This window comes from Drosophila melanogaster, chromosome X (assembly GCF_000001215.4).
Source record: "Drosophila melanogaster chromosome X".
NCBI lineage: Eukaryota > Metazoa > Arthropoda > Insecta > Diptera > Drosophilidae > Drosophila > Drosophila melanogaster.
In genome coordinates this window covers 7,994,399-8,014,678 of record NC_004354.4, presented here as the reverse complement: position 1 = coordinate 8,014,678, position 20,280 = coordinate 7,994,399, and the positions used below count along the sequence as shown (strand labels likewise).

The window sequence follows — 20,280 nt, the reverse complement described above, 5'->3', positions numbered from 1 at the left end:
CAGGCTTAGCTTCGATCATAAAGAGTCATAAAGAGCCATAAAACAGCAAGCGTATTTTACGCGTTAATTTAGTTTGCAGTTTTTTTTTTTTTTCTTTCTTTTTTTTTTTGGCCAGTTCACGTGGCATATGGATAGCCCCCAAAGGCGACATTTGGGCATGCAATATGGGAAAAGGAAGCGGGAAAACGGAAAGGGAAAAAACGGAAAACCGGAAAACCGGGAGCTGCATATGTTAGAAGGTGGCGAGGATAAACGTGGCGTGGCCAAAACGCACGTGAATGTTAACTGCCGCAGGCTGTTGCATAAATAACAAAGCCGCCAAATTGCCACGGCCACGTTTTTGGCCCAAATGACGCTATGACCACTCGCAAAAAAAAAAAAAAAAAAAAAATAATGAAAACCAAAACCGAAACCAAAAGGAAACCAGCATAAACCACAAAAAAAAAATAAAAAAGAACTAGAGTGGGAAGGTCCAAAACTGCGGCTGCGACTCTGCGGCCTGTGATAAATAAATTAAAAGGCACACGCAAAACAGCGGGAATAGCCCAAAGTTTCCCATGCAACTTGAACCTAATAAAGCTGACCACGCACCGCAAACTGGGCGGCTGAGGGGAATGAGGCGGTGGGCGTGGTTGGGCGGATGGTACATGTGTGGCCACAGAGCCAGGCAGTCGGTAAAAAAAAAAAAAACAAAACAGCCAACGCGTGGCCACACAACGGCCCAAAGCGGCAAAAACGGCCCAAAAGCGAAGCTGCAAAGCCACAGTCCTAAACAAAATTGATAAAACCAAAAAAAAATACAGGCGCATGAATCATGATCGATGCCAAAAATACCCTATAATTTAAGCCATTTCAGCTTAGTCCCAATCTAAACAAAAAACAAGCACAAAACAATATATTACTTAAATTCCAAACACTTAATAAAAAACAACGCATTCAAGCGTAAAACAAAACAATACAATTTAAAAATATAACTTTTACCTTTTGCGCAGAACATTTAATTTTTGATTTTCTCTGTGTGCAAAAGTTCGAAAAGGGTTAGTGACACAAATTAAATAAAACTATCAACTTTCTGATCTGTTCGTAATAATGAATTGCGAAAGTTTATCCCAGCTGTTGATGCGAACGAAATAGGGTTTTTTTTGTAAATACTTTTTCGCCATTTGCAAACTTTGCGTCCGCAACAAAACAACCAATTTATATAGTAACAAAAAATAAATAAAAAATACCCACTTCAACTTCAAATGGATAACAAGCGATGTTCAAACGAGTGCAGCTGCAAAACTGCATGCTGGCTGCTTGGTGACGAAGGACCAAGGACCAAGGACCACGTTTTCATTTGGTCCTTTGATGCCTCTAGCAAAAAAAAATGTCTAAATCGGCCGAGTAGCAAACGGAGAAACCGAAGAAGAACAATCTAAGGTGATCAAAAAAAGAAAAAAAGAAAGCTGATGAAAGAAACATATTGGGTTTCCATATGCCAACTATGCAGGACTCTCTAAAAGCCTACATTGCTTAGATGGTCTTTCTCATTTCTCTAGTTTCAATCACAGGTATATATATATATACAATATATTAATCCAATTAGTATTTAATAAATACAAGTATGTATGCCGTGTTATCACGGATTTCCGGATCTCAAGTCAAGTTCTTGAGAGCTAATCAGTCCACCCAACTGATTCGGGTTTTATGATGTACCGAAAGTCCCCTTTGATGTTCTTGGCTATAAGGCACTTGTCCCGTTAACTTGGTACTACAAAAGCAAAAAAAAAAAAAGGGGCGAATGGGGCGTGGCAGTGGCCTGTGGATGGTGGTTGGCTGTTGGCGTTGTGGCTCACAGGCTTATCAGTGTGCCTGAGTGGGTGAGTGAGTGTGTGTGCGTGTTGGCTAAATTAGGTTTCATCTTTGGGCAATTTTCCTTTTGCTATTTTGCTGCCTTTTTTGCACTCTGTTTGCAAACTAATTTACCGTTAGTTATTACTTGGCATCTGTGTGTGTGTGTGTGTGTGTGTGTGTCTGTGTGTCTATCTCAGCATGCATATGCCGGCCATTTGTCTGCCACGCCTTGACCATAAATAACACGTTCTTTAGGGTCCTGGATACACCAACACAAACGTGCCACACACACGTACCTACAGATACAGATACGGATACAGATACAGATACATATACTCACACACAGATACACGCACGAACACAGCTGCAGAGTTGTCACTTATAAATGTGCAGCTATTTCCATTAAGTTGTTGTCATCACTAACATTCCTGCGAGCCCCATTTGACCATCGCCAACGGCACTTGGCCAAAACAAAATTTGCTCCTTCTGCCCACATACTCTTCGATTCTGGTTGGAGTTTTGGGTATTTCAAAATATATATATATATATCACCTATCCACTTTAAAGCATCTTTATTAAATATTCAAAAAGAAGAAAAAACTGTGTGAACTGCTTATAGAAAATATTGTTGTGTATCTTTTATCTTTAGTTACGTGTATAATAAGTTCATATCTTTTCAATATATTTTTTTTTAAACTTAACAAGCATTAAAAACCATTCCCTTAAATTCGAAAACTGTTCGAATAACAAGTGTATCAGAACCGTTGACGAGGCTGTCTTTGTCGGACTCCTTGCCTTATTTTGGGTTTGTTTAGGCCGGGCTAAGAGAAAGGTAAGGGAACAAGTCACTAGGTAATCTACGGCTAAACGGCAAATGGTCGGTGGGGTGTGGGGTGTGGGAATGGGATTTGAATGAGGTTGGGGAGACTGATGGGCTGACTGGTATCCACTGGGTGGGTAACCGACTTAATCACAAGAAAAGGACGTCACAGTCTTAACTTGGCCTGCTCCTCTGCTGCTGCTCCCGTCTCCCCTCTCTTGTGGTATCTTTGTATATGTATCTCCCCGTTTCACAGCCCCCCCCCCCTTCCATTGCCCGTTGTTTCAGTCATTCGAATCTGCAGTGTCAGCCATTCATTTGGTTAATGACATTGTGGCGGTTGCTGCGCCAAAAGCCACAGTAGGCGAAAGGAGGGGAATTGGGGGTGGCATGGGAATGGCAATGGCGATGGGGATTCATGGCTAAGAAGGAGGCAAGAAAGTATCTCCAAGATACTTTTCAACTGACACATAAAGTTTTCGGTCGGCCCACCGTCATGTGTCCTTTGCATACACAGAGAAAAAAAGTTTAAAGAATGTAAATAATATCAGTTATATATATATATTAAAGTTTTGATTCGATTAAAATTCAAATGAATGGATCGCCCAACAAATTTCTCTCAGTGCTCGTGTATATGTATATGTATGTATGCTTGTTGTGTTGCTCATGCTGCCGTTTGTTTCTGCCTGTGTGTGTGTATGTGTGTGTGTGTGTGTGTGCATATGAAAGTGGTCGTCCACCAACACCACTTTTGCCCCTTTATGAAGTCCAAACTCTGGTTGAATTATTTTAGCAACAACTGTTGTCTGCCGTTGTTGTTGGCTTTGTGCTAATGCAGCATGCCCATTCACATCTGCCCCGCCTTTTGTGTCCCTTGCAACACCCGCCACCTTGGGATGTGCCAGCAAGAAATGGAAATGAAATTTAAATTAAAAAAAATAAAAAAAAAAATAAAATAACATTAAAATAGACAAACAGACGACGAGAACGTATGGAATGTAACTGAATTGAATTAAATGTACATATGTCGAGGGCTGAGCCAGATACGTATACATATGTATATGTACACATGTACATATATGTTAGTATATACATATATGTACACATATGCATTTGCATAATGTTGATTTCATATATGCCTAGGATGAGTACAAAGTACAATGGTGGTATCTAACATAAATTGTTGATGAATTATTGTTTCGCATTCAATCATATTTTATTATAACATTATTAACAAAATACTGCTAATAAATTATATAAATTACATTATTAATAATATATATATGCCCAAAGTAAGTAAAAGCAAGTTGACATTTCAGTTTCGTATAGCAAAAAGTGCATTAAAGCTTCGGCTTGCAGTTTTCATTTTAACATCAAAATGTCATCATTAGACCTCCGCTGGCAATTAAAAAAAAAAAAAAACAAGTCACTAATTAATGCGCTGCTGTTAATGAAATGTAGGCCAAAAGTAGAAAAATTACCGAGGTCTGACTGGGGGCTTGACCAATATAGGCGCCCATCGTCGAGCGCTTTAGTGACTTAATAATGGCTCAACATTTGCATGGCTAACACACACACACAGCTGCTGCACATGGCCAACACACACACACACACATACTCATGCTTGTATGTATGATTCAATTTGGCTGCAATGAAGACATTGACACGCCCCCAGGCTAAAATACCGCCCATCGCCGTCACATTCCACAACATTCTTCACATCGCCCGCATTCTCTGCATGGCAACTCCCACATTTGCAACCCAACTGAACTCTCACTAATGAGTTTCAAATGGAAAGTACTCAATGAAAGTACCCCATCGCTTCGGTCCACTCCACCTTCACTCTCCGCTCTACTCCTTTCATATTCCATATTCCCTGCTCGCTGCTCCTGGCCACGCCCCTTAATCGCAACGTCCTCGATTTGGAATTTTTTTCCATTCTTCGATGTTGGACAGAACGACCCTTTTGGGCACTCGGGCACTTGGGCACTGGGACTCTTGGGCACTTGATGCATCGCACTCGAACGCCCGGCGATGCGATAATGGCTGCATGGAGATTGTTGAATGGAGGATGCATGCAAGATGAAGGATGAAGGCTGAAGGATGCAGAATGGATCGGCTGATGATTCCCGATTTCCAAATGGTTTTCCTTTTAATGTGCGCCACATACCATAGTTGACCCAAATCGGCAGAGGAGCAGTGGCTGCTTGGTTGCCTCAGTCGCTTCATGGATATGGATTTGGATGTGGATTTGGATTTGGCTCTAGAGCTGGAGTTGCTTCTGGTATGGACTTTGGTTTTGGGCCAGGCCAACTCCGCCAAAATGACTGGCGGCAGACAGAAGAGAAATTTGAATTTTGCATAGAACATTTTGAAGCCATAATAAATCCGCACAAATTTTAGTGCTACTACTGAGAGAAAAAGCGGATTAAAGATCATTAAAATGCGGATTTCATGCGTGTGCTTCTGTCTAAAAATAAATACAATTTATACAAAAAAATTAAATATTAAAATCTGAAATGTAAACTAAATGAACGATTATAATAGATCTTAAATACTTATTCTTTGCAGCGCAATGCCGCCTCCACTTCGTCGACTTTAATGAGTTGCGAAATGTTCCACATGGAAACATTTGAGAACGAAATGAAGCCCGCCAGCGTTTTGTAATTGGCTAAAAGAGAGCGACGTGCGGAGGGGTGTGGGGATGTGGGATGGATTCAAAAATGAAATTATACACCACAAGGACAAGAACGGGATGGCTAAAAGTGGATGGGGCTGAGCAAACGTTGCACGGGCGAAACTAATTTAATCAGGCAACGAAAATCAATTTAAAATAGATTTACTTTGGCGCGCTAATTGAGGCGCAGCCAAAACGAGCGCATTCAAGTGGTTTGGGAATTAACAAATATTTGCCGAAAACTAAGCGCGGCTATATGGTGAGCAGTTAGTTAATTAAACGCTTTTCAACGCCCCAGAAATAACAACAGCAACAGCAACAACAGCAACAGCAACGACAGCAGAAGCAACTGGGCCAGAAACAACGCGTTAACAAGCAGCGTAACGGCAACAACAATAAAAGTTGTTTAGACATAAGTAAATTACTTGGAAGCGCCATTTTGACACTTGGCTGGCGGCGGCAATTCCACAGTCCGTCGCCCACCGCTGCCACCGCCACCTTCTGGAAAAGAACCCCTTTCCCGGAATATCCGTTCGCCCCCTTTTTTTGGCCACTCCCACGCTTCACTGATGGATTTAAGTTCTCAGCAAAAAGTGTAAACAAGGGGAAACAGCTTTCAATTGCGAGTTACCCATTGGTTTGGATACACTTCAAGTAGTTTTTGGACTTTGGACAAAAAAAAAATTTATAAGGGCAATGATAAAAACATTTAAACTCGGTTAATAACATATTATATTCATAAAATTCATATTCTGACATTGAGAGTATATAACAGATTGTATCTAAAATCATAAGATTGCCTGCGAAGTAATATTCCAGTTAAAAAGTCATACGCACCGTTGCCTCTTGGTCGAAGCTAAAATATTACGTATACGCAGTGCTGTCCATAACTTTCGACACTTATCTTTATCTTTCAATTCAAATATTTCGAAAATATAATTTGTAAGTGCACAAATGGAATATACCCCGATATTAAGCGCATACCCTTTAGCCAAGGAGCTGATGAAGAAGCGTCTTCGCGAAGCGGCTAAGAAAAAGCGAGAGCGGAAGTCTGGAAAAGCTGGGGAGAAAGCAGCAGCCAAGTGCCCACAAATACATTCAAATTTAATTGAAATACAAATTGGCAGCTTTTGTTGCCAATCGTCCGCATAAAGCTCAAGCAGAAGTGGAAGCCGAAGCGAAATAACAAAGCAAATAAACAAACAAAACGGCCAGGGGAAAGGACTGAAGGACTGAAGGACTAAAGGACCAAAAGGACCAAAAGGACCTAGAGGACCAAGGACAGCGAAATTCTGAAAGTGGAAAGCAATTTGAATTGAATCTAAATATTTATGCAGCAGTTGAGCAAAAGAAATGAAATGTTGCTTATGAAACGAAGCCCTGAATGAGCCACTAACGAAGAAAGAGGCCAGAAAACTGCGAGTAAATAAATGAATGCGCATTAACCGATCCGTGTTACCTGGCAAAAAAAAAAAAGTAGATATTCAGGTCAAAGTTATCGAAGGTTCCCTTTCAGTTTCCATTTGAATCGAAATTCAATCAAGTGACCATTTCACTCGGAAAATAAAATCTGATTTCCTTAACGAAATACTTGCGAAACCGCGAAGCAATCGTAAAGCTTATTAAGAAAAAGAAAAAAGTGCACACTTTCACCAGGTGAGCATTTAAATAATATAAAATAAAAGATGAAAACAAATGTGTTAAAGTAAACCATCATTCCAGCTGCATGGCGAACTTTTAAAATGTTTTCGAAATCAAAAATTCTCGTATTAATATTTAATAAGCTGTACTGAATGTCATTATTTATTCAACAGCTCTGTCTGTCAAGTTATTGTTATCAATTAATGCATTGTGTGCTCTGAGAATTACAAACAAAAAAAACAAAAAATGGAAAAAACATACATTTTAAGCTCATTCACTCGTGCTGATGAAATTACATATTCCCAGAAAATTCTTTGGAGTCACTTTTCTTTCATCCAAAATACCCCATCTCTTAAAACTGGCGAAAACAATTTTCCAAGTCAATGATAAGCCCATCCAAATGGCCGCAAAACGGATCAAATTTGTGAACGCTGTGCATCCGAAAAGAATTCCTTCAAATAACATTGAAATATATACTTTTTATTCCTTACATATCGTTATTTTTTTTAAGCAGCTCGCCTTCTTTTTAGTGTTTGTATACCAATATGATCAAGTGGGATTTGCCCCTGGAGCGTTGTAAGCATCTACCGGATTGCATTCCGTGAAGGTCTCGCGGTTGTGTTACCCACCTACCTTCCACATGCCACATGCCACACGCCACATCCCACCATTCCTTTGGTCATCTTAAATCGTATTAAAGTTCTTACAACCACCATCGAAGTCAGCCAATCGTGGTCTCTTAAGAATACCATCGACATCCTTACGTACGCACACATATGGATTAAGTGGCATCAAATGATTTGCCCAATTTAAATTGCCAACACAAGGATGCACAACTTCGGTTAAAATCGCAGCACTACCTCGAAATATCTTGATGGGTATAGAAATATGGAAAATTAATATTTTGTTTTATTTTCAATATCCATCTTCCAAAGTTCTTTGATATATGTTCAGAGCAAGATGATTTGTTTGCAAGACTCATATAATATCCTATTATTTTGACCGCAGCTGTACGTTCGCATGCACACAGCCAAACTAAGTCTGGTTTTTTCCTTTTTTTTGGAGGGGGATGGGGGGGGGGCTTGAGTGGGGATCTGGGGGCCAACAAAACATTTCGATTCCTTCACTAACTGGAGCAAATTCAAAGAAAAATTTTCCTCAACGGCTTTGGCTTGCTTGAGCGCACTTCAAGTGGCAAACACACTCACAAGCACACACCAAACACACACGTGTTGCAGGGAAAATCCATGCTGGTGGAAATGGTAAGCGAGAACGGAAAATGCAACAGAAAAACTAGCGACGCTTAATAAAGCCACACGAAGCGGAAATGAGCGTGTAATGTAAACGGAAATGCGTTGAATGACGCCATATTTGTTTTTAGGTTCCGAATGCGAATGTGGATTGGTTTCGCAATTGAAATGCTCCTCTAGCTGCGGGACACCAGTTATCCTAGTTGCTTCCCCCGAGCGGCGACAAAGTGTTAAATTGTGTTCGCCAAAGAATGACAGAACGCCGGGAAGATGTGAGGATGCGAAAATGGGTACATGGGAAGACAGCCAGAGATCGGGGGAATTCCCATTTTATGTCACCGAGAGCTGCAGGCAATACCCGCGGCACAGTGCAACGACAATTATCCCCAAATCGGGCAGATTATTAATCAAGTCATTTAATTTTCAATTGATTAACAGTGGTTGAAGTCGAAAATAATGCGAAAATTCATGTCGCAAATCTTATCAAACGAGTTTGCCAGCTACATAGCTACAAAACATTCAACGGCAGCCGAAACGTATTAAATGCACATGAATATTAAAGTTGCATTTAGTGTTTTCTTTTTATTTTTATTTTTTGTTAACATTGCACCACTGTGCACACACTGCACTCGGGGGAACGAGTTGTGCAAGTGTTTGTGCGAGCAGGACATACATCATTGGTTATTTATTGGTTTCCACTAAATAAATCGAACTGAAATTGGCAAACGTCGCAGAATGGCCATCATTGGCCTCTCCTGACCCCCTGACCTGTGCCATCCACGTACCATATCCTATATGTATTGCATATATAGCATATATAGCATACACCATATACTACTGCTCACGTTAGCCTCGGACATATTAGGGCTGCCACCGAAAGGCGAACGGCGGCGACACGAGTAGCTAAAAGTTTGCCCAACAAACTCTCAAGTCACTCCAATAAATGTTGGGCAAAGTTTTTGGCCCGCTTTGGTTCGAGCTTATTATTTATTCAGTCAAGTTTTCACTCTGACACCAAATCCCAATACATGTCCCCCGTTTATTGGGTCCATATGGGCATAGGCTATATATAGACTTTAATACGTATTTGCGATATATGTATGTATGTAAATAAGGGGCTATCTCATTAGTTAGTCGTTTGGGCTGTTCTTAGTTAGCGGATGATTTGCTCGATTGTCAACTGATTGCAGTCGCACCCAAGTTGGCCAAAAAGCCGAAAAACAGGACACCGAATCCGGATGAATTCAGATACAAGGGCAACTTCCAGCTGTCAAGGGGATTTGTGGGTGGATGAGACGAGGTCGTTGGTGGTAGGTAAGTAAAAACGATGCTGGCGATAAGAAAGGTAATAACTTTTAACAACGCTTCGAGCCACCTAACAAAGTGTGACAGAAAAAGGTTGGGAAAATGGGATGGTCGCTTCGCTTTTGGGCAAATCATTTGACATTATATTCGGGACAGATTAGATAGCTGTTTTTGTAATACTCACAATCTGCTGCAATGATAAATGAAATATTTTAGCATAAATAATAGGGCCATATTTAGCCGGATGACATTATCTGCAAAATGTGTGTTATAGATCTTAAAATCAATGGAAATTGAAATATGTACGTATAAATCAACGGCAGCTGCGGTTCATTGATCCTTCTATCAATATTCACATATTTTCTAATTTAAATAAATAAACGCACACACACACACACATCGATGATGGCTTCTTAATCCTTGTGTGTATGGGCAGCAAAATTTGCAAAAATCGATGTATAATACTCATCTAATTAAATTTTCATAGCATACTTTGGCGGGTAATTTTTGCTCTTGATTAATGACAAGTTTAGCTTGCACAGAATTTTCACTGACGACAACGAACGAAATTGCAATATCAGAGTGTTTTTTTTTTTGTAGTTTACGCACACTAATTTTATGCCCTGAAGATTGGAATTTATTAGTTTATTTAGTGTGAATTATGGACAAACACTATTTATGTCGGCTAAATTTAAGATAAGTAGCAATATAGCTGCTAGACAACTAATAAATAAATTGATATCTGCTGGATGTATGGGTTTCCAATGAATCGTCGTTAAATAAATAACGCAGTTAAAAACCCTAGACGAAATACTATATTATTCCAGTTATTGATTTATAAGCATTTTGGCTAGAGATTTGATATCCAAAAATGATTTTCCATCTCTGAAAATGAGAAATCTCAGACGCTCTCCTTCCAGTCTTTTAATTTTCCAGTCAAGTCCAGTTAGCTTAGTGCCAAGCAGTCTAAAAACAACAATAAGAAAACGGAGGGGAACAACAACAACATAAGCGTGAGCACTTTGCACACAACAAAAGTCTCCAAACAATAACAACAACTAAATCAACACCAAAAACGGAGCATTAAAAGCAAAAGCACCAAGCGAAAGAAAGAGACAGACAGAGATGAAAGTCGAGCAGAAGGGGCCTAAGAAAGGGACAGAAGCTCGAAGAAAGAAATAAGGAGATGGTGAAGAGAGAGAGAGAGAGGAGAGAGGGAGAAAGGGGCAAGTGAGCAAGAACTGCAGCTGAGCACATAAAACAAAAGCAATGCAGCCAGCAGAGAAATAAAAAACAAAAACAAAGTTAATCTCAAACAAAGGCGCCGCTTGCGAAAAAGTGGGTGAGGGGGGGTGGGGGTGTATAAAGTGGCAAAAGGAGAGGGGGCCAAAGCCTCAAAGCGCACAGCGAAATGCTCGTAAAGCTTTCAATTAAAATTAATAAAAATCTACGCGAATTAAATAAATACCAGCTGGATTCAGAAGCAGTTGGTCAGGACAGGTGCCACAAAAAGGTGAGACCTACAAACACAATTAAGACGACAGACATAAAACGCCCGCTGAATTAAAGGGTAGGTTGGGTGGTGGGTGATGGGGATTTAACGGTAAAAGCATTTAATTGTGCTCTCATGAAAATCGATTGGGTTGCAATTTACAGAATGTGCTTTTTTTCCAATTTACTGTATTTGGCATAACAAATCTGGAAAAATACGTTGTTAAAAATCTTTTGATTTTTTAATAAAATAAACAATAACCGATATGATTTCTGACAATTCTACAACATTTTTGTAGAACTATTCAGTTTAAATAAAATATTTAAGCTAACTAATCAAATCCAAATAACTTTATTATGCCAGCGCATTGGCGAACTGCAATTCAATTGTTGATAGCGAGGCATTATCTTCTGCACAGCGTGCTAAATTCAATTTAGCAATTAAGAACAGTTTTTTTTTTTTGTTGAATCAAATTGAACATCTCTAGTGACAGCAATTAAGCCTTTCGTTTTCGCACTTAAACTGCTTACTTTTCGTATAAACTTTGTTGCGAGCGAAATTCAATCAAATGTGCGTTTGCATAAATGGCGTTACACAAGTCAAATGCAACTTTAAAAGCCCAAAAGGATTGGAAATGGCAAAAAAAAAAATCATACAAATTACAAAAAATACAACAGATATTGTGGGAGGGCACAGCAATATGTAACACGCATCCAGTTACGTGATACATTTAACGTGACATTCGCATCCACCGTGGATGTCTGTTGGTGACACATTAACCTGGAACGTAGAAATCGGAGGAGCACCGTCCACCGGGCACCCACTGTCCGCCGGATTATATAAATTGAATTGTTTGGTACAACATGGCCCTGGCCATTGAGCAGGAAGCTGGAGCAGAGCTCCTCCTCCATACACCATGTGCGTGTGTCTGGCGCATAGAAAGTGGCCAAGGCTTTTGCGGGCAACTCCGTGCCATGGCGCCCCGTTGATTCCAAAGCTCTCGTAAGCCGGCCAATCGGCAGACATAAAAAAAAAAGAAAAAAGAAAATAGGAGAAAAACACACGACAAGCAAAGTGATTTCACTCGAGTTTCTTTTACATTTTTTCTTTCTATTTTTTTTTTTTTTGTCAGTTCCTTATGGATTTATGAGGCCCAACCGTCGAAGGTAAATAAGTGGAGTAGCCCCATCCTGAACTAATCAGACACTTATGTCGGATTTGGGATGTCCTGTGGGCAGGCAGCCCGGACGGACGAGCGCCCACACGTCGGATACGTAATTTGAGCAGCAAATGGGGAAAAATGAAGCAGAAGGACGAAATAAAAAATAGCAAATTATTTTGCTTATTTCGATGTTTACGCTTCGCATTCAAATTTTGTTTTATGGACACTCGATGGCCAATACGAAAGGAACATATAAAGTTTCATTCGCATACACACTGCCACTTACACTGCACAAAAAAAAAAAAAACAATAAAAGTTAGTCAAAGCTTAGTTACTTTAAAGAAGTAACTAACAAAATCGTATGGGCTGCTTGCCTGCTCATCTCACAGTCTTCACTTGCCCAACGATATGTTTCGTTTGATTTGAAACTTATTTTTTTCACAGTGCATCGAGTGGAGCATCAGCTAGGATGGCCATTAAGAATGTTTGTCCCGTTTATGATTCATGAATGCTCTTTGTTGCTGCCATCGGACCAATGAACTGTCATCAAATAGCTGGCGTAACTTGAGCATCAATTTGGACTTGTTGCCTTCGATGTTTGGATGTTTGGGCACTCGAATCGTTTACTTTACATCTCTTCAAGAGTATCGAGTAAATGGATTTGCCTAAACTCATAGAAATGTACTTGATTGAAGGTGTATATATAGCATTGATTGGAGTTCAATTTGATATCCAAACAATATGCCATTAAATGCGACACATAAGCACAAACAACAACAAATTCAAGACTTGAGCTCGTGTATTAAAGTGTTTTTGGCATCTCGCTTGGCTAAAAATCGTCGTACAGATTAATGATTGACTGTTTCGTGTAGCTAATTATATAAATTAACCATCCCTATCAATTTTCTACTGATTTCAAAAATTTTAAAATTTTTGAATTTTTCAAATTTTTTTTAAGGGGTAACATCATCCTTTTTTGCGAAAAATTGAAAAAATCAAAAATTTCTAGTTGTGAACGCCACTTGATTGGAAATTTTATTACGAGTTCAACGAGGTATGGCATTCCATATTTGGACCATTACTTTTTTGCTAATGACAAAAATACTGAGTATTTTTTGCGAAAAATCCAGTTAAGAAATAATGGAAAAATTGCATATTCTTGAGTGAATTTTTGGACATAACTTCGTTAAAATTGGTCGCACAGCTAAAATAATGACTGATTTGTGCAGCTTAATATCTTAGCTAACGATCCCTATCACTTTCCTGCTGATTTCAAGAAATCTAAAATTTTGTAATTTTTCAAATTTTTTGTAAGGGGTAACATCATCCTTTTTTGCAAAAAACGGTCCAAATTAAAAATTTCTAGCTGTGAATGCCACTTGATTGGAAATTTTATTACGAGTTCAATGAGGTATGACATTCCATATTTGGACCATTACTTTTTTGCTTATCACAAAAATACTGATTATTTTTTGGCGACAAAAGTGAAAAAATGAAAAAAAAATTTAATATTTTCGGATTTCTACCCTTTTCTTTATCAATGATATTAAGCAAGTGTAGTTGTCTTTTATGATTGGCATAAAAAGTCTTACTCCCGCTTGCTTATCTTTTTCCAGTTTTTATCGCTTTCATGTCGAGCGAATAAATTGTATCCCACTGCATGGACTATTGTGGCTGGGGATCTGCAAAATCAGTCGTCCGATGACGTTGGCACACCTGCACGGTCCACATTCCGTTCCCCGGAACACCTATAACCCTTGTAGTTACCAGCGACGTCGTGGGCAGTGGAGCATCGAAGCGAACCAGTCAGCCAGTCGGCCATTCAGTTAGTCAGCCAGTCAGTCAGTCAGTCTGTCAGCGCACAAATGGCGCCACAAATGTTTTGCCCCTTTTTCGCAATGGAAGGATACATTTGTAACTTCTATTGATTTTTAATGCACGCCTTCTGTCCTGCCAGCCAAGGCGTCGTCGTAGTCGTAGTCTGAGTAGTCGTAGTCGGTGTTCGGAACAAGCCACCAAGCCATGAACTTTACGAGGCGAGGAAGCCACCTACACGGGCCCAGACTCCGTCTGGCATACCATCGTCCTTAGTCCTTGTTCCTTCGTCCTGCTACATCTCAATTTTACCCTACTCTGCGTTTCTTCGGATTGTGCGGGGGTGTGCGGGTGTGCGGGTGGGTGCGAATTTTAATGCTTGTAGCTGGGAAACAAACAAACATGTCACAGTCGAGAGGGCTGGCCGCAAATCCGCCATCTTCTTCGGCGATGCCATTGCCATTGCTCCACTTGATAACTTAATGCCCCACGCATGCTTCCACATCCACATTCCTCGACACACGCACAAGCACACGCACACATACGCCATTACCCGTACACACGGACTGACACTCACGGAGACAGACAGACAGTCATCCGGACGGACGGACAGCCATCCATCCGGACGGACAAACGGACGTACGGAAGGACAGGCTTTATAAACAAGCAGGCAAACAGGCAACTGAACTTGCCTTCCCAAAATGCTGTCCCGCCTATGCATTTGCGTAATTGAGATGACGGCGTGAGAGTTTCGATTGATGCCAAGCCAAGGATCTTGACCTTATTTTCCGCTACAAATAATAAGGGTTTTTCACAATACAAGCAAAATAATTTAATACCACGCTGAATTCGTATTGAACTGGATAAAACGAACTAATTTTGATTTCAGATAATAGTTTAGATAGTTAGGTAGTTTAGATAGTTAGGAATTACTTTGCTGTGCAACATTTCTAGGCATTTTTTAATATGAAAAGCACTATAAACATACAAATTATTGGTTGGCATATATCGAAGCATCTACTTACGGTTGGAGAAGGCGCTCAGCGGGCGCGTGAGCAGTGTGGCCATTAGGAGGAGCAGCATCACTGGCATAAATGTCGGCGAACGTCCTTGCTGCACTCCATTTTGCTTTTGTTTCTGTTTCGCCTGCTGCTGCTGCTGCTGCTGCTGCTGCTGCTGCTGCTCCTGCTTGTGATGATGATAAGCCAGTTGGTGGTGGTGATGGAGTCGCCTGGCGAATCGGGCTGGCCAAATGCCATCCTGACTGCTCAGCTGCAGCGGAATTTTAAGCATTTTGAGATTTGAGATTGCACGGCCGGCAGATCGGTGGCGGAATTATTGTTCTCGGATATCGTTTATCGCTAATCACTAATAGCCAAACACTTTGAAATTAATTCGCTATGGCTGCTGCTGCAAATGTTGATATTGCACAATTATTGATAGGCGAAGTCCATCGATGATGTGTTTGCATAAACAAGACTACTTGATACCCTCTTTTCATAAACTTTCTGGGAATACTACATAGATTATAACTAATTCCAAGGTTATATTAAGTTGTATGCTATCTATGATATCTATGGCCACAGCTTAGTTCAAATAAACTTTATTAAATTGCAAAATGGCCGAAAGTCATCATACCCCAGTTCATTTTCAAGCAGCGGGTATAATAAAACAAATCCGTGTACAATTTAAATCAGACAATTGACAGATTTGAGCATGGACAACAACGACAAAATTTATAAGCACATAATAAATGTTTACACGTTCATTGTATTGTATTTACATGGCAAATTTATCTGGCGACATCGACGCGATGGTTTTGTGTGGAAACATCGGTTTGGAATGGGTAATGGGTGGCGTTTGATGGGTAAATTATGTGCGGTAATAATGATGATGGTGGTGATGTTCTAATGGCCGCTGGGCAATTTTCACGTGCCTGTGTGCATTAAAAATTTTTTTTTGGAAATTTTCGTGGCCGCGTACTTTGCAGCCACGCCTCGTTTTACGACATGCCACATCCTTCAACTTATTCCGAAAAAGTTTTCAACGTGCCAGCATCACAACGGCGACGTGTAACTCACTTTCAACCGCCCACTTCAGGCGCTTTCTCCGCCTACCTACCTCCCTCCACCCCCCACCCCACCACGCCCCCTTGACAGCCTTGACAATCTTGGTACATAAAGCCAGATTCGTTGGGCATAAATGGCATTAATCAGTTTGCGGTTTACTTTCGCAAGTCATCCAACTTCTTGGTGGGAAAGTAAAAGTGCCAAAGTGTAACTTTATCGTTTAGGGAACTTGCATATCGAAATCTACAAGTTTCTCTCAAGGAATTCCATTCAAGCTGGTTTATGTTTTTCAAGTAATTTCGCATCATGGCTTATATAATGGATATTTTAGGAACGCATTCACAAATAAAAAGCAATTAAACGTGTACCCAATGCACCTTTGCACTTTTGGGTCATAAGTAATAATAAGGTGGCGCACAAAAAACCTCCACGAATCATTCGTTTCTTTGGAAATTCAATTTGCCGAGAATTCCCCGATAACAGATTTCAATTTCAACAGATTGCTATTTGCGTAAGATTAAATTTCACAAAGAATTTCTAACGCCTTGTGTGCTGTGCACCCTGCTACCTCAAAATTTCCAATTAAACGTATGTTTGTACGTATGTCGATAAAAATCGAGCTGGTTCTGCTCAAGGGAGAATTCAAAGAAAAGTAAAAGGATATCAGCACCTGGATGGCAGGGCAAATCATGTTATGCTTTTATACCGAAAGAGATAATAATATGAATTTCCCAGTCTAAAATGTGTGTGTGTGTGTGGCTGGCATGAACGTAAATTTAACACTTTAATGATTTATGCACAGTATTTAATATTTTAAATTAAATATTTTCTCTGCACTGAAATTGTTTCCTGCATATTTCAAACAACAAGGCGAGCTGCCTGAAATTGCCACGGACAATTTAATTTGCTCAATTTAAATTAAAATACAATACTACAAACAAATTCATGTTTTGCAAAAGCCGTAGTAATTATTTCTAGCTGAAATATAGTATCACAAAAGTGGCAAGCAAATATTTATTGAGGTTGATCTGAAATAAATTCGCTGACACGCTAGCAGCAGCACCAATGAATATAATTAGCTTCATATCGTACATATTTGTATTGTCAAACGTATTGTGGCTGATGAATCCGCCAAATTGGCTGACGTGAATGAACTTTTGGCCCATGAATGAATACCCATGGAGCTGAGTAACCAAGGCCCAAAACCCAAAAGCTAGAATCCAAAACCTTAACCTAAACCTAAACCGTGCCAAATTTAATCGCCTTGCGGGGGATCTGCGTATTTGCTGTCAACTCGGGCATGAGTTAAGCAATCCTCGAGGCATTAAGTCTGCCCTGCGGTTGGCTAGACCAAATTGAAAACGAATTAAAATGAAATCTCAAACGCTTTGTGCCAAAAGTTTTAGCCAGCTTTCGCTGTGCACCGCGCCACACGCCGAAATACTTTGCCAAAGTACTTAAATGCCGTCTATTCTAGTCTATTCTATGCTATTTTTTTGTTTTTTTTTTTTTTAAGCAAAACTTCGAAAGTTCTATACGAGTATATATTCGCAGCACTTTTTTCATTGCGTTATACGAGCAAAGAATGCAATTTCCATTTTGATTGGTTTATCAAATGGAAGAGCTCAACCATTCTGGGCGATTTATAAACTTTAGGGCTTTGAGCGATCACACTTTTTGATCAGATTACTTGTTGCCAGACTTCGTTTAGTGAAAATCACACAACTGGCTGCACTTTCAATAAAATAAGCTTTTCACTTAGGTTACTAAACCATTTTGGTTACTAAAGCTTAGTGTCCTTCGGAAAATATATTTTGAAATAAATTGTGTCACCGTATAAAGAGTTCCAGATGTGCTTTTAATTTTCAGTTGCTCCGCTGGAGTTTCCGACATTTTACGAGCTTCCCCACTTTGCATTGTTAAGTGGAAGAGTGCCAAATTGACAGCAGAAAGTGCTAAAAACATAAATGTTTAACGCAGGTGTTTTCCCCCGTCCGGTTGTTTGAAATATGCTTGTGAAAAAGAACATGGAATGGAAAACATTCCATTTTTCTTGGCTGACTGGGAGCGGTGCTAACATGGCTGATAATGGTGAATTTTATATTGATATCACGAACTGCGCTAAATCATCAATTAAATGATTTTATGATGCCATTTTGGGGATTTTTACCCTCAGGCAATTTCGCTTGTGGTTTTTAGCTCTCGTGTCCTGCCCCACCCCCCATTTTTTTTCTGTCCGATCTGTTTTTTGTGATTTGGTTGAAGTTGTGCTAACGTTGGAGTTCCGTACAGTGAACATTTATTACGATGACTACTTACAATCGACAGGCAGCAACTCAACTACCTACCAAATATAACTGCATATCTTATTTTCTTATTTAAGCATATTTTAATAAATAAAAGAGTACTTTTGTGATGACTTTCCTTATACGAATACTAAGACAATTTTGAAGCTATTTTTAATGCAAATTTCACTTAGGTAGTTTGGCCTGTGCTAATTTTTTCTGGATAACACCTGCTACCATTTTGCCGGGGCCAAGATGCTAACGGTAATGGAGAGACTAACGGTAACAGGGACGACAAGAACACCAAACCAACTTGACGAAGCGACGGAAATGCAACACTTTTCCTTTACTCTTCCGTTTTGCAAATTCCCGTTTGTTTTACTAGCTTTTGTTCCTGTTATTTCTTGGCCACTGTTTGAACAACGACACAAAAAAAAAACACCTAAAAAAAAGGGGAAAATAACGTAAAGCGCACAGGAGCGCTTGAATAAAAAAAAAGGAGGGGGGGGGCGGTAACACAGGGAATTACCAACATCAACACAAACACAAACAAGCGCCCGCCGGATTTATAATGGCAAAGTAAACAAGCTTACGAGTCGCGCGCGACTTTTGTCCCGTTAGCTTGGCTTTTTGTTTTTGCGCGCGCTTTTTTTGGCGCGCTTCTACGCTTTCGTCAGAGAAATCGCGTAACGAATAGCACGAACAAGTGGAAAGCGCGTCCTACGCCAACCGAACGCAGAATGCAGGCGACAGCGCAGCCATCAGCGGCTTTTATACGTGGCCCACCGACCCGAGCAATCGTCGCCCTTCGGCTTCGACTTCGGCTTCGGCTTCGGCTGCGGCGAGAGGGAAACGGAAGTTAGTGGGTGAGCGATAGAAAGCGCGCGGCGGGGGCTTCGGCTCGTTTAGCATATGTCTGCCGCCATCGACATGGGCATCACTGGCACACGTGTGTGCGTGTGCACGCACAGCAGAGTTCACAATAACAGTGATAATTGCATATTCCTTCCAGCTGAATCCTTTCCATTTATACACTTCTTAGATTGGTAAAGAAAAAGATATATATTTTTATATTTATATTTTACAAGGAAATTTTCAGCTAATTTTAGATTTTTTTTTTTAATTTCTCATCCTTATTTATAAGTCTCTACTAGTCGTTCAGCATGCGCTGTGCGCGATTGTTTGCATATTTACTTTATGAATGTGTTTACCAGCAAACTTTGGCGCCGAAAAGAGACAGCAGGCGGCGGGCGAGCGAGAGGTGCGTGCGATAGTGCCAACACTCGCATTAATGACGCCAACAACAGCAAAAGGCAACAACAAAGGGCAACAATTTGAATTGTAAGCCAGCGAACAGCCAACAGCTCAATTAACTATCCGTCCGGCGGATGGCGAAGTGTGTCCGCGTTGACTTTCTCATACGCATAATTCCCATTATTTTGGCAATTACAAGGATGTAATGGCACTCGCATATGCTTGATATTATTTAACCCGTAAGTGTGTGCCATCGCATTGGGGCCGGCCAGGCCAAGGTAAATATGAAAAATGCATTGCAGCGCTGGCATTTTCATTGTACGAATCGCAATTATTAATGCAGCACATGCACAGGTTGCATTGCCTGTGTAGAACTTAACAAATTTAGTTATCTTAAAGAGCAGTCATGATTTACTGACGTAGATCACATTTTGTTATCCTCGAGGAGCTCAATAAAAAACTCAAGACATATTAATTGAGCAAATAGTTAGTGATCCAAAAGTCGTACTGTACTTCTGTGTGTGTGTGTTTTTTTTTATACGGCTGTGCATGGCGCATCTGTTTGTTTGCCAGTTCTTCGTGAAGCATAAAATGAGCAGCAAGTAATTTACATGTAAACAGGTTAAGGGATAAAGTTCATCACATGTAAATGGATATGCCTGATTAATGGCAAA

General features: G+C 40.2%; 1 protein-coding gene across 2 annotated transcripts in view; it reads right to left on the bottom strand.

Moving 5' to 3' along the window:
- The window catches only part of Tbh (Tyramine beta hydroxylase), a 31,698-nt gene extending 12,716 nt beyond the window's left edge, over positions 1-18,982 (bottom strand). The window contains exons 1-2 of one of the 2 annotated variants that reach the window (NM_176711.3): positions 18,886-18,982; positions 15,024-15,408 (exon numbers count right to left, since the gene is read on the bottom strand). In NM_176711.3, the coding sequence (NP_788884.1) occupies positions 15,024-15,291 (268 nt within the window). In that variant the 5' untranslated portion in view covers positions 15,292-15,408; positions 18,886-18,982. Of the gene's footprint in view, positions 1-15,023; positions 15,505-18,885 lie in introns of those variants that run through there. The other variant, NM_001298067.1, reaches the window with a different exon arrangement.
- Between the last annotated feature and the right edge of the window lie 1,298 nt (positions 18,983-20,280).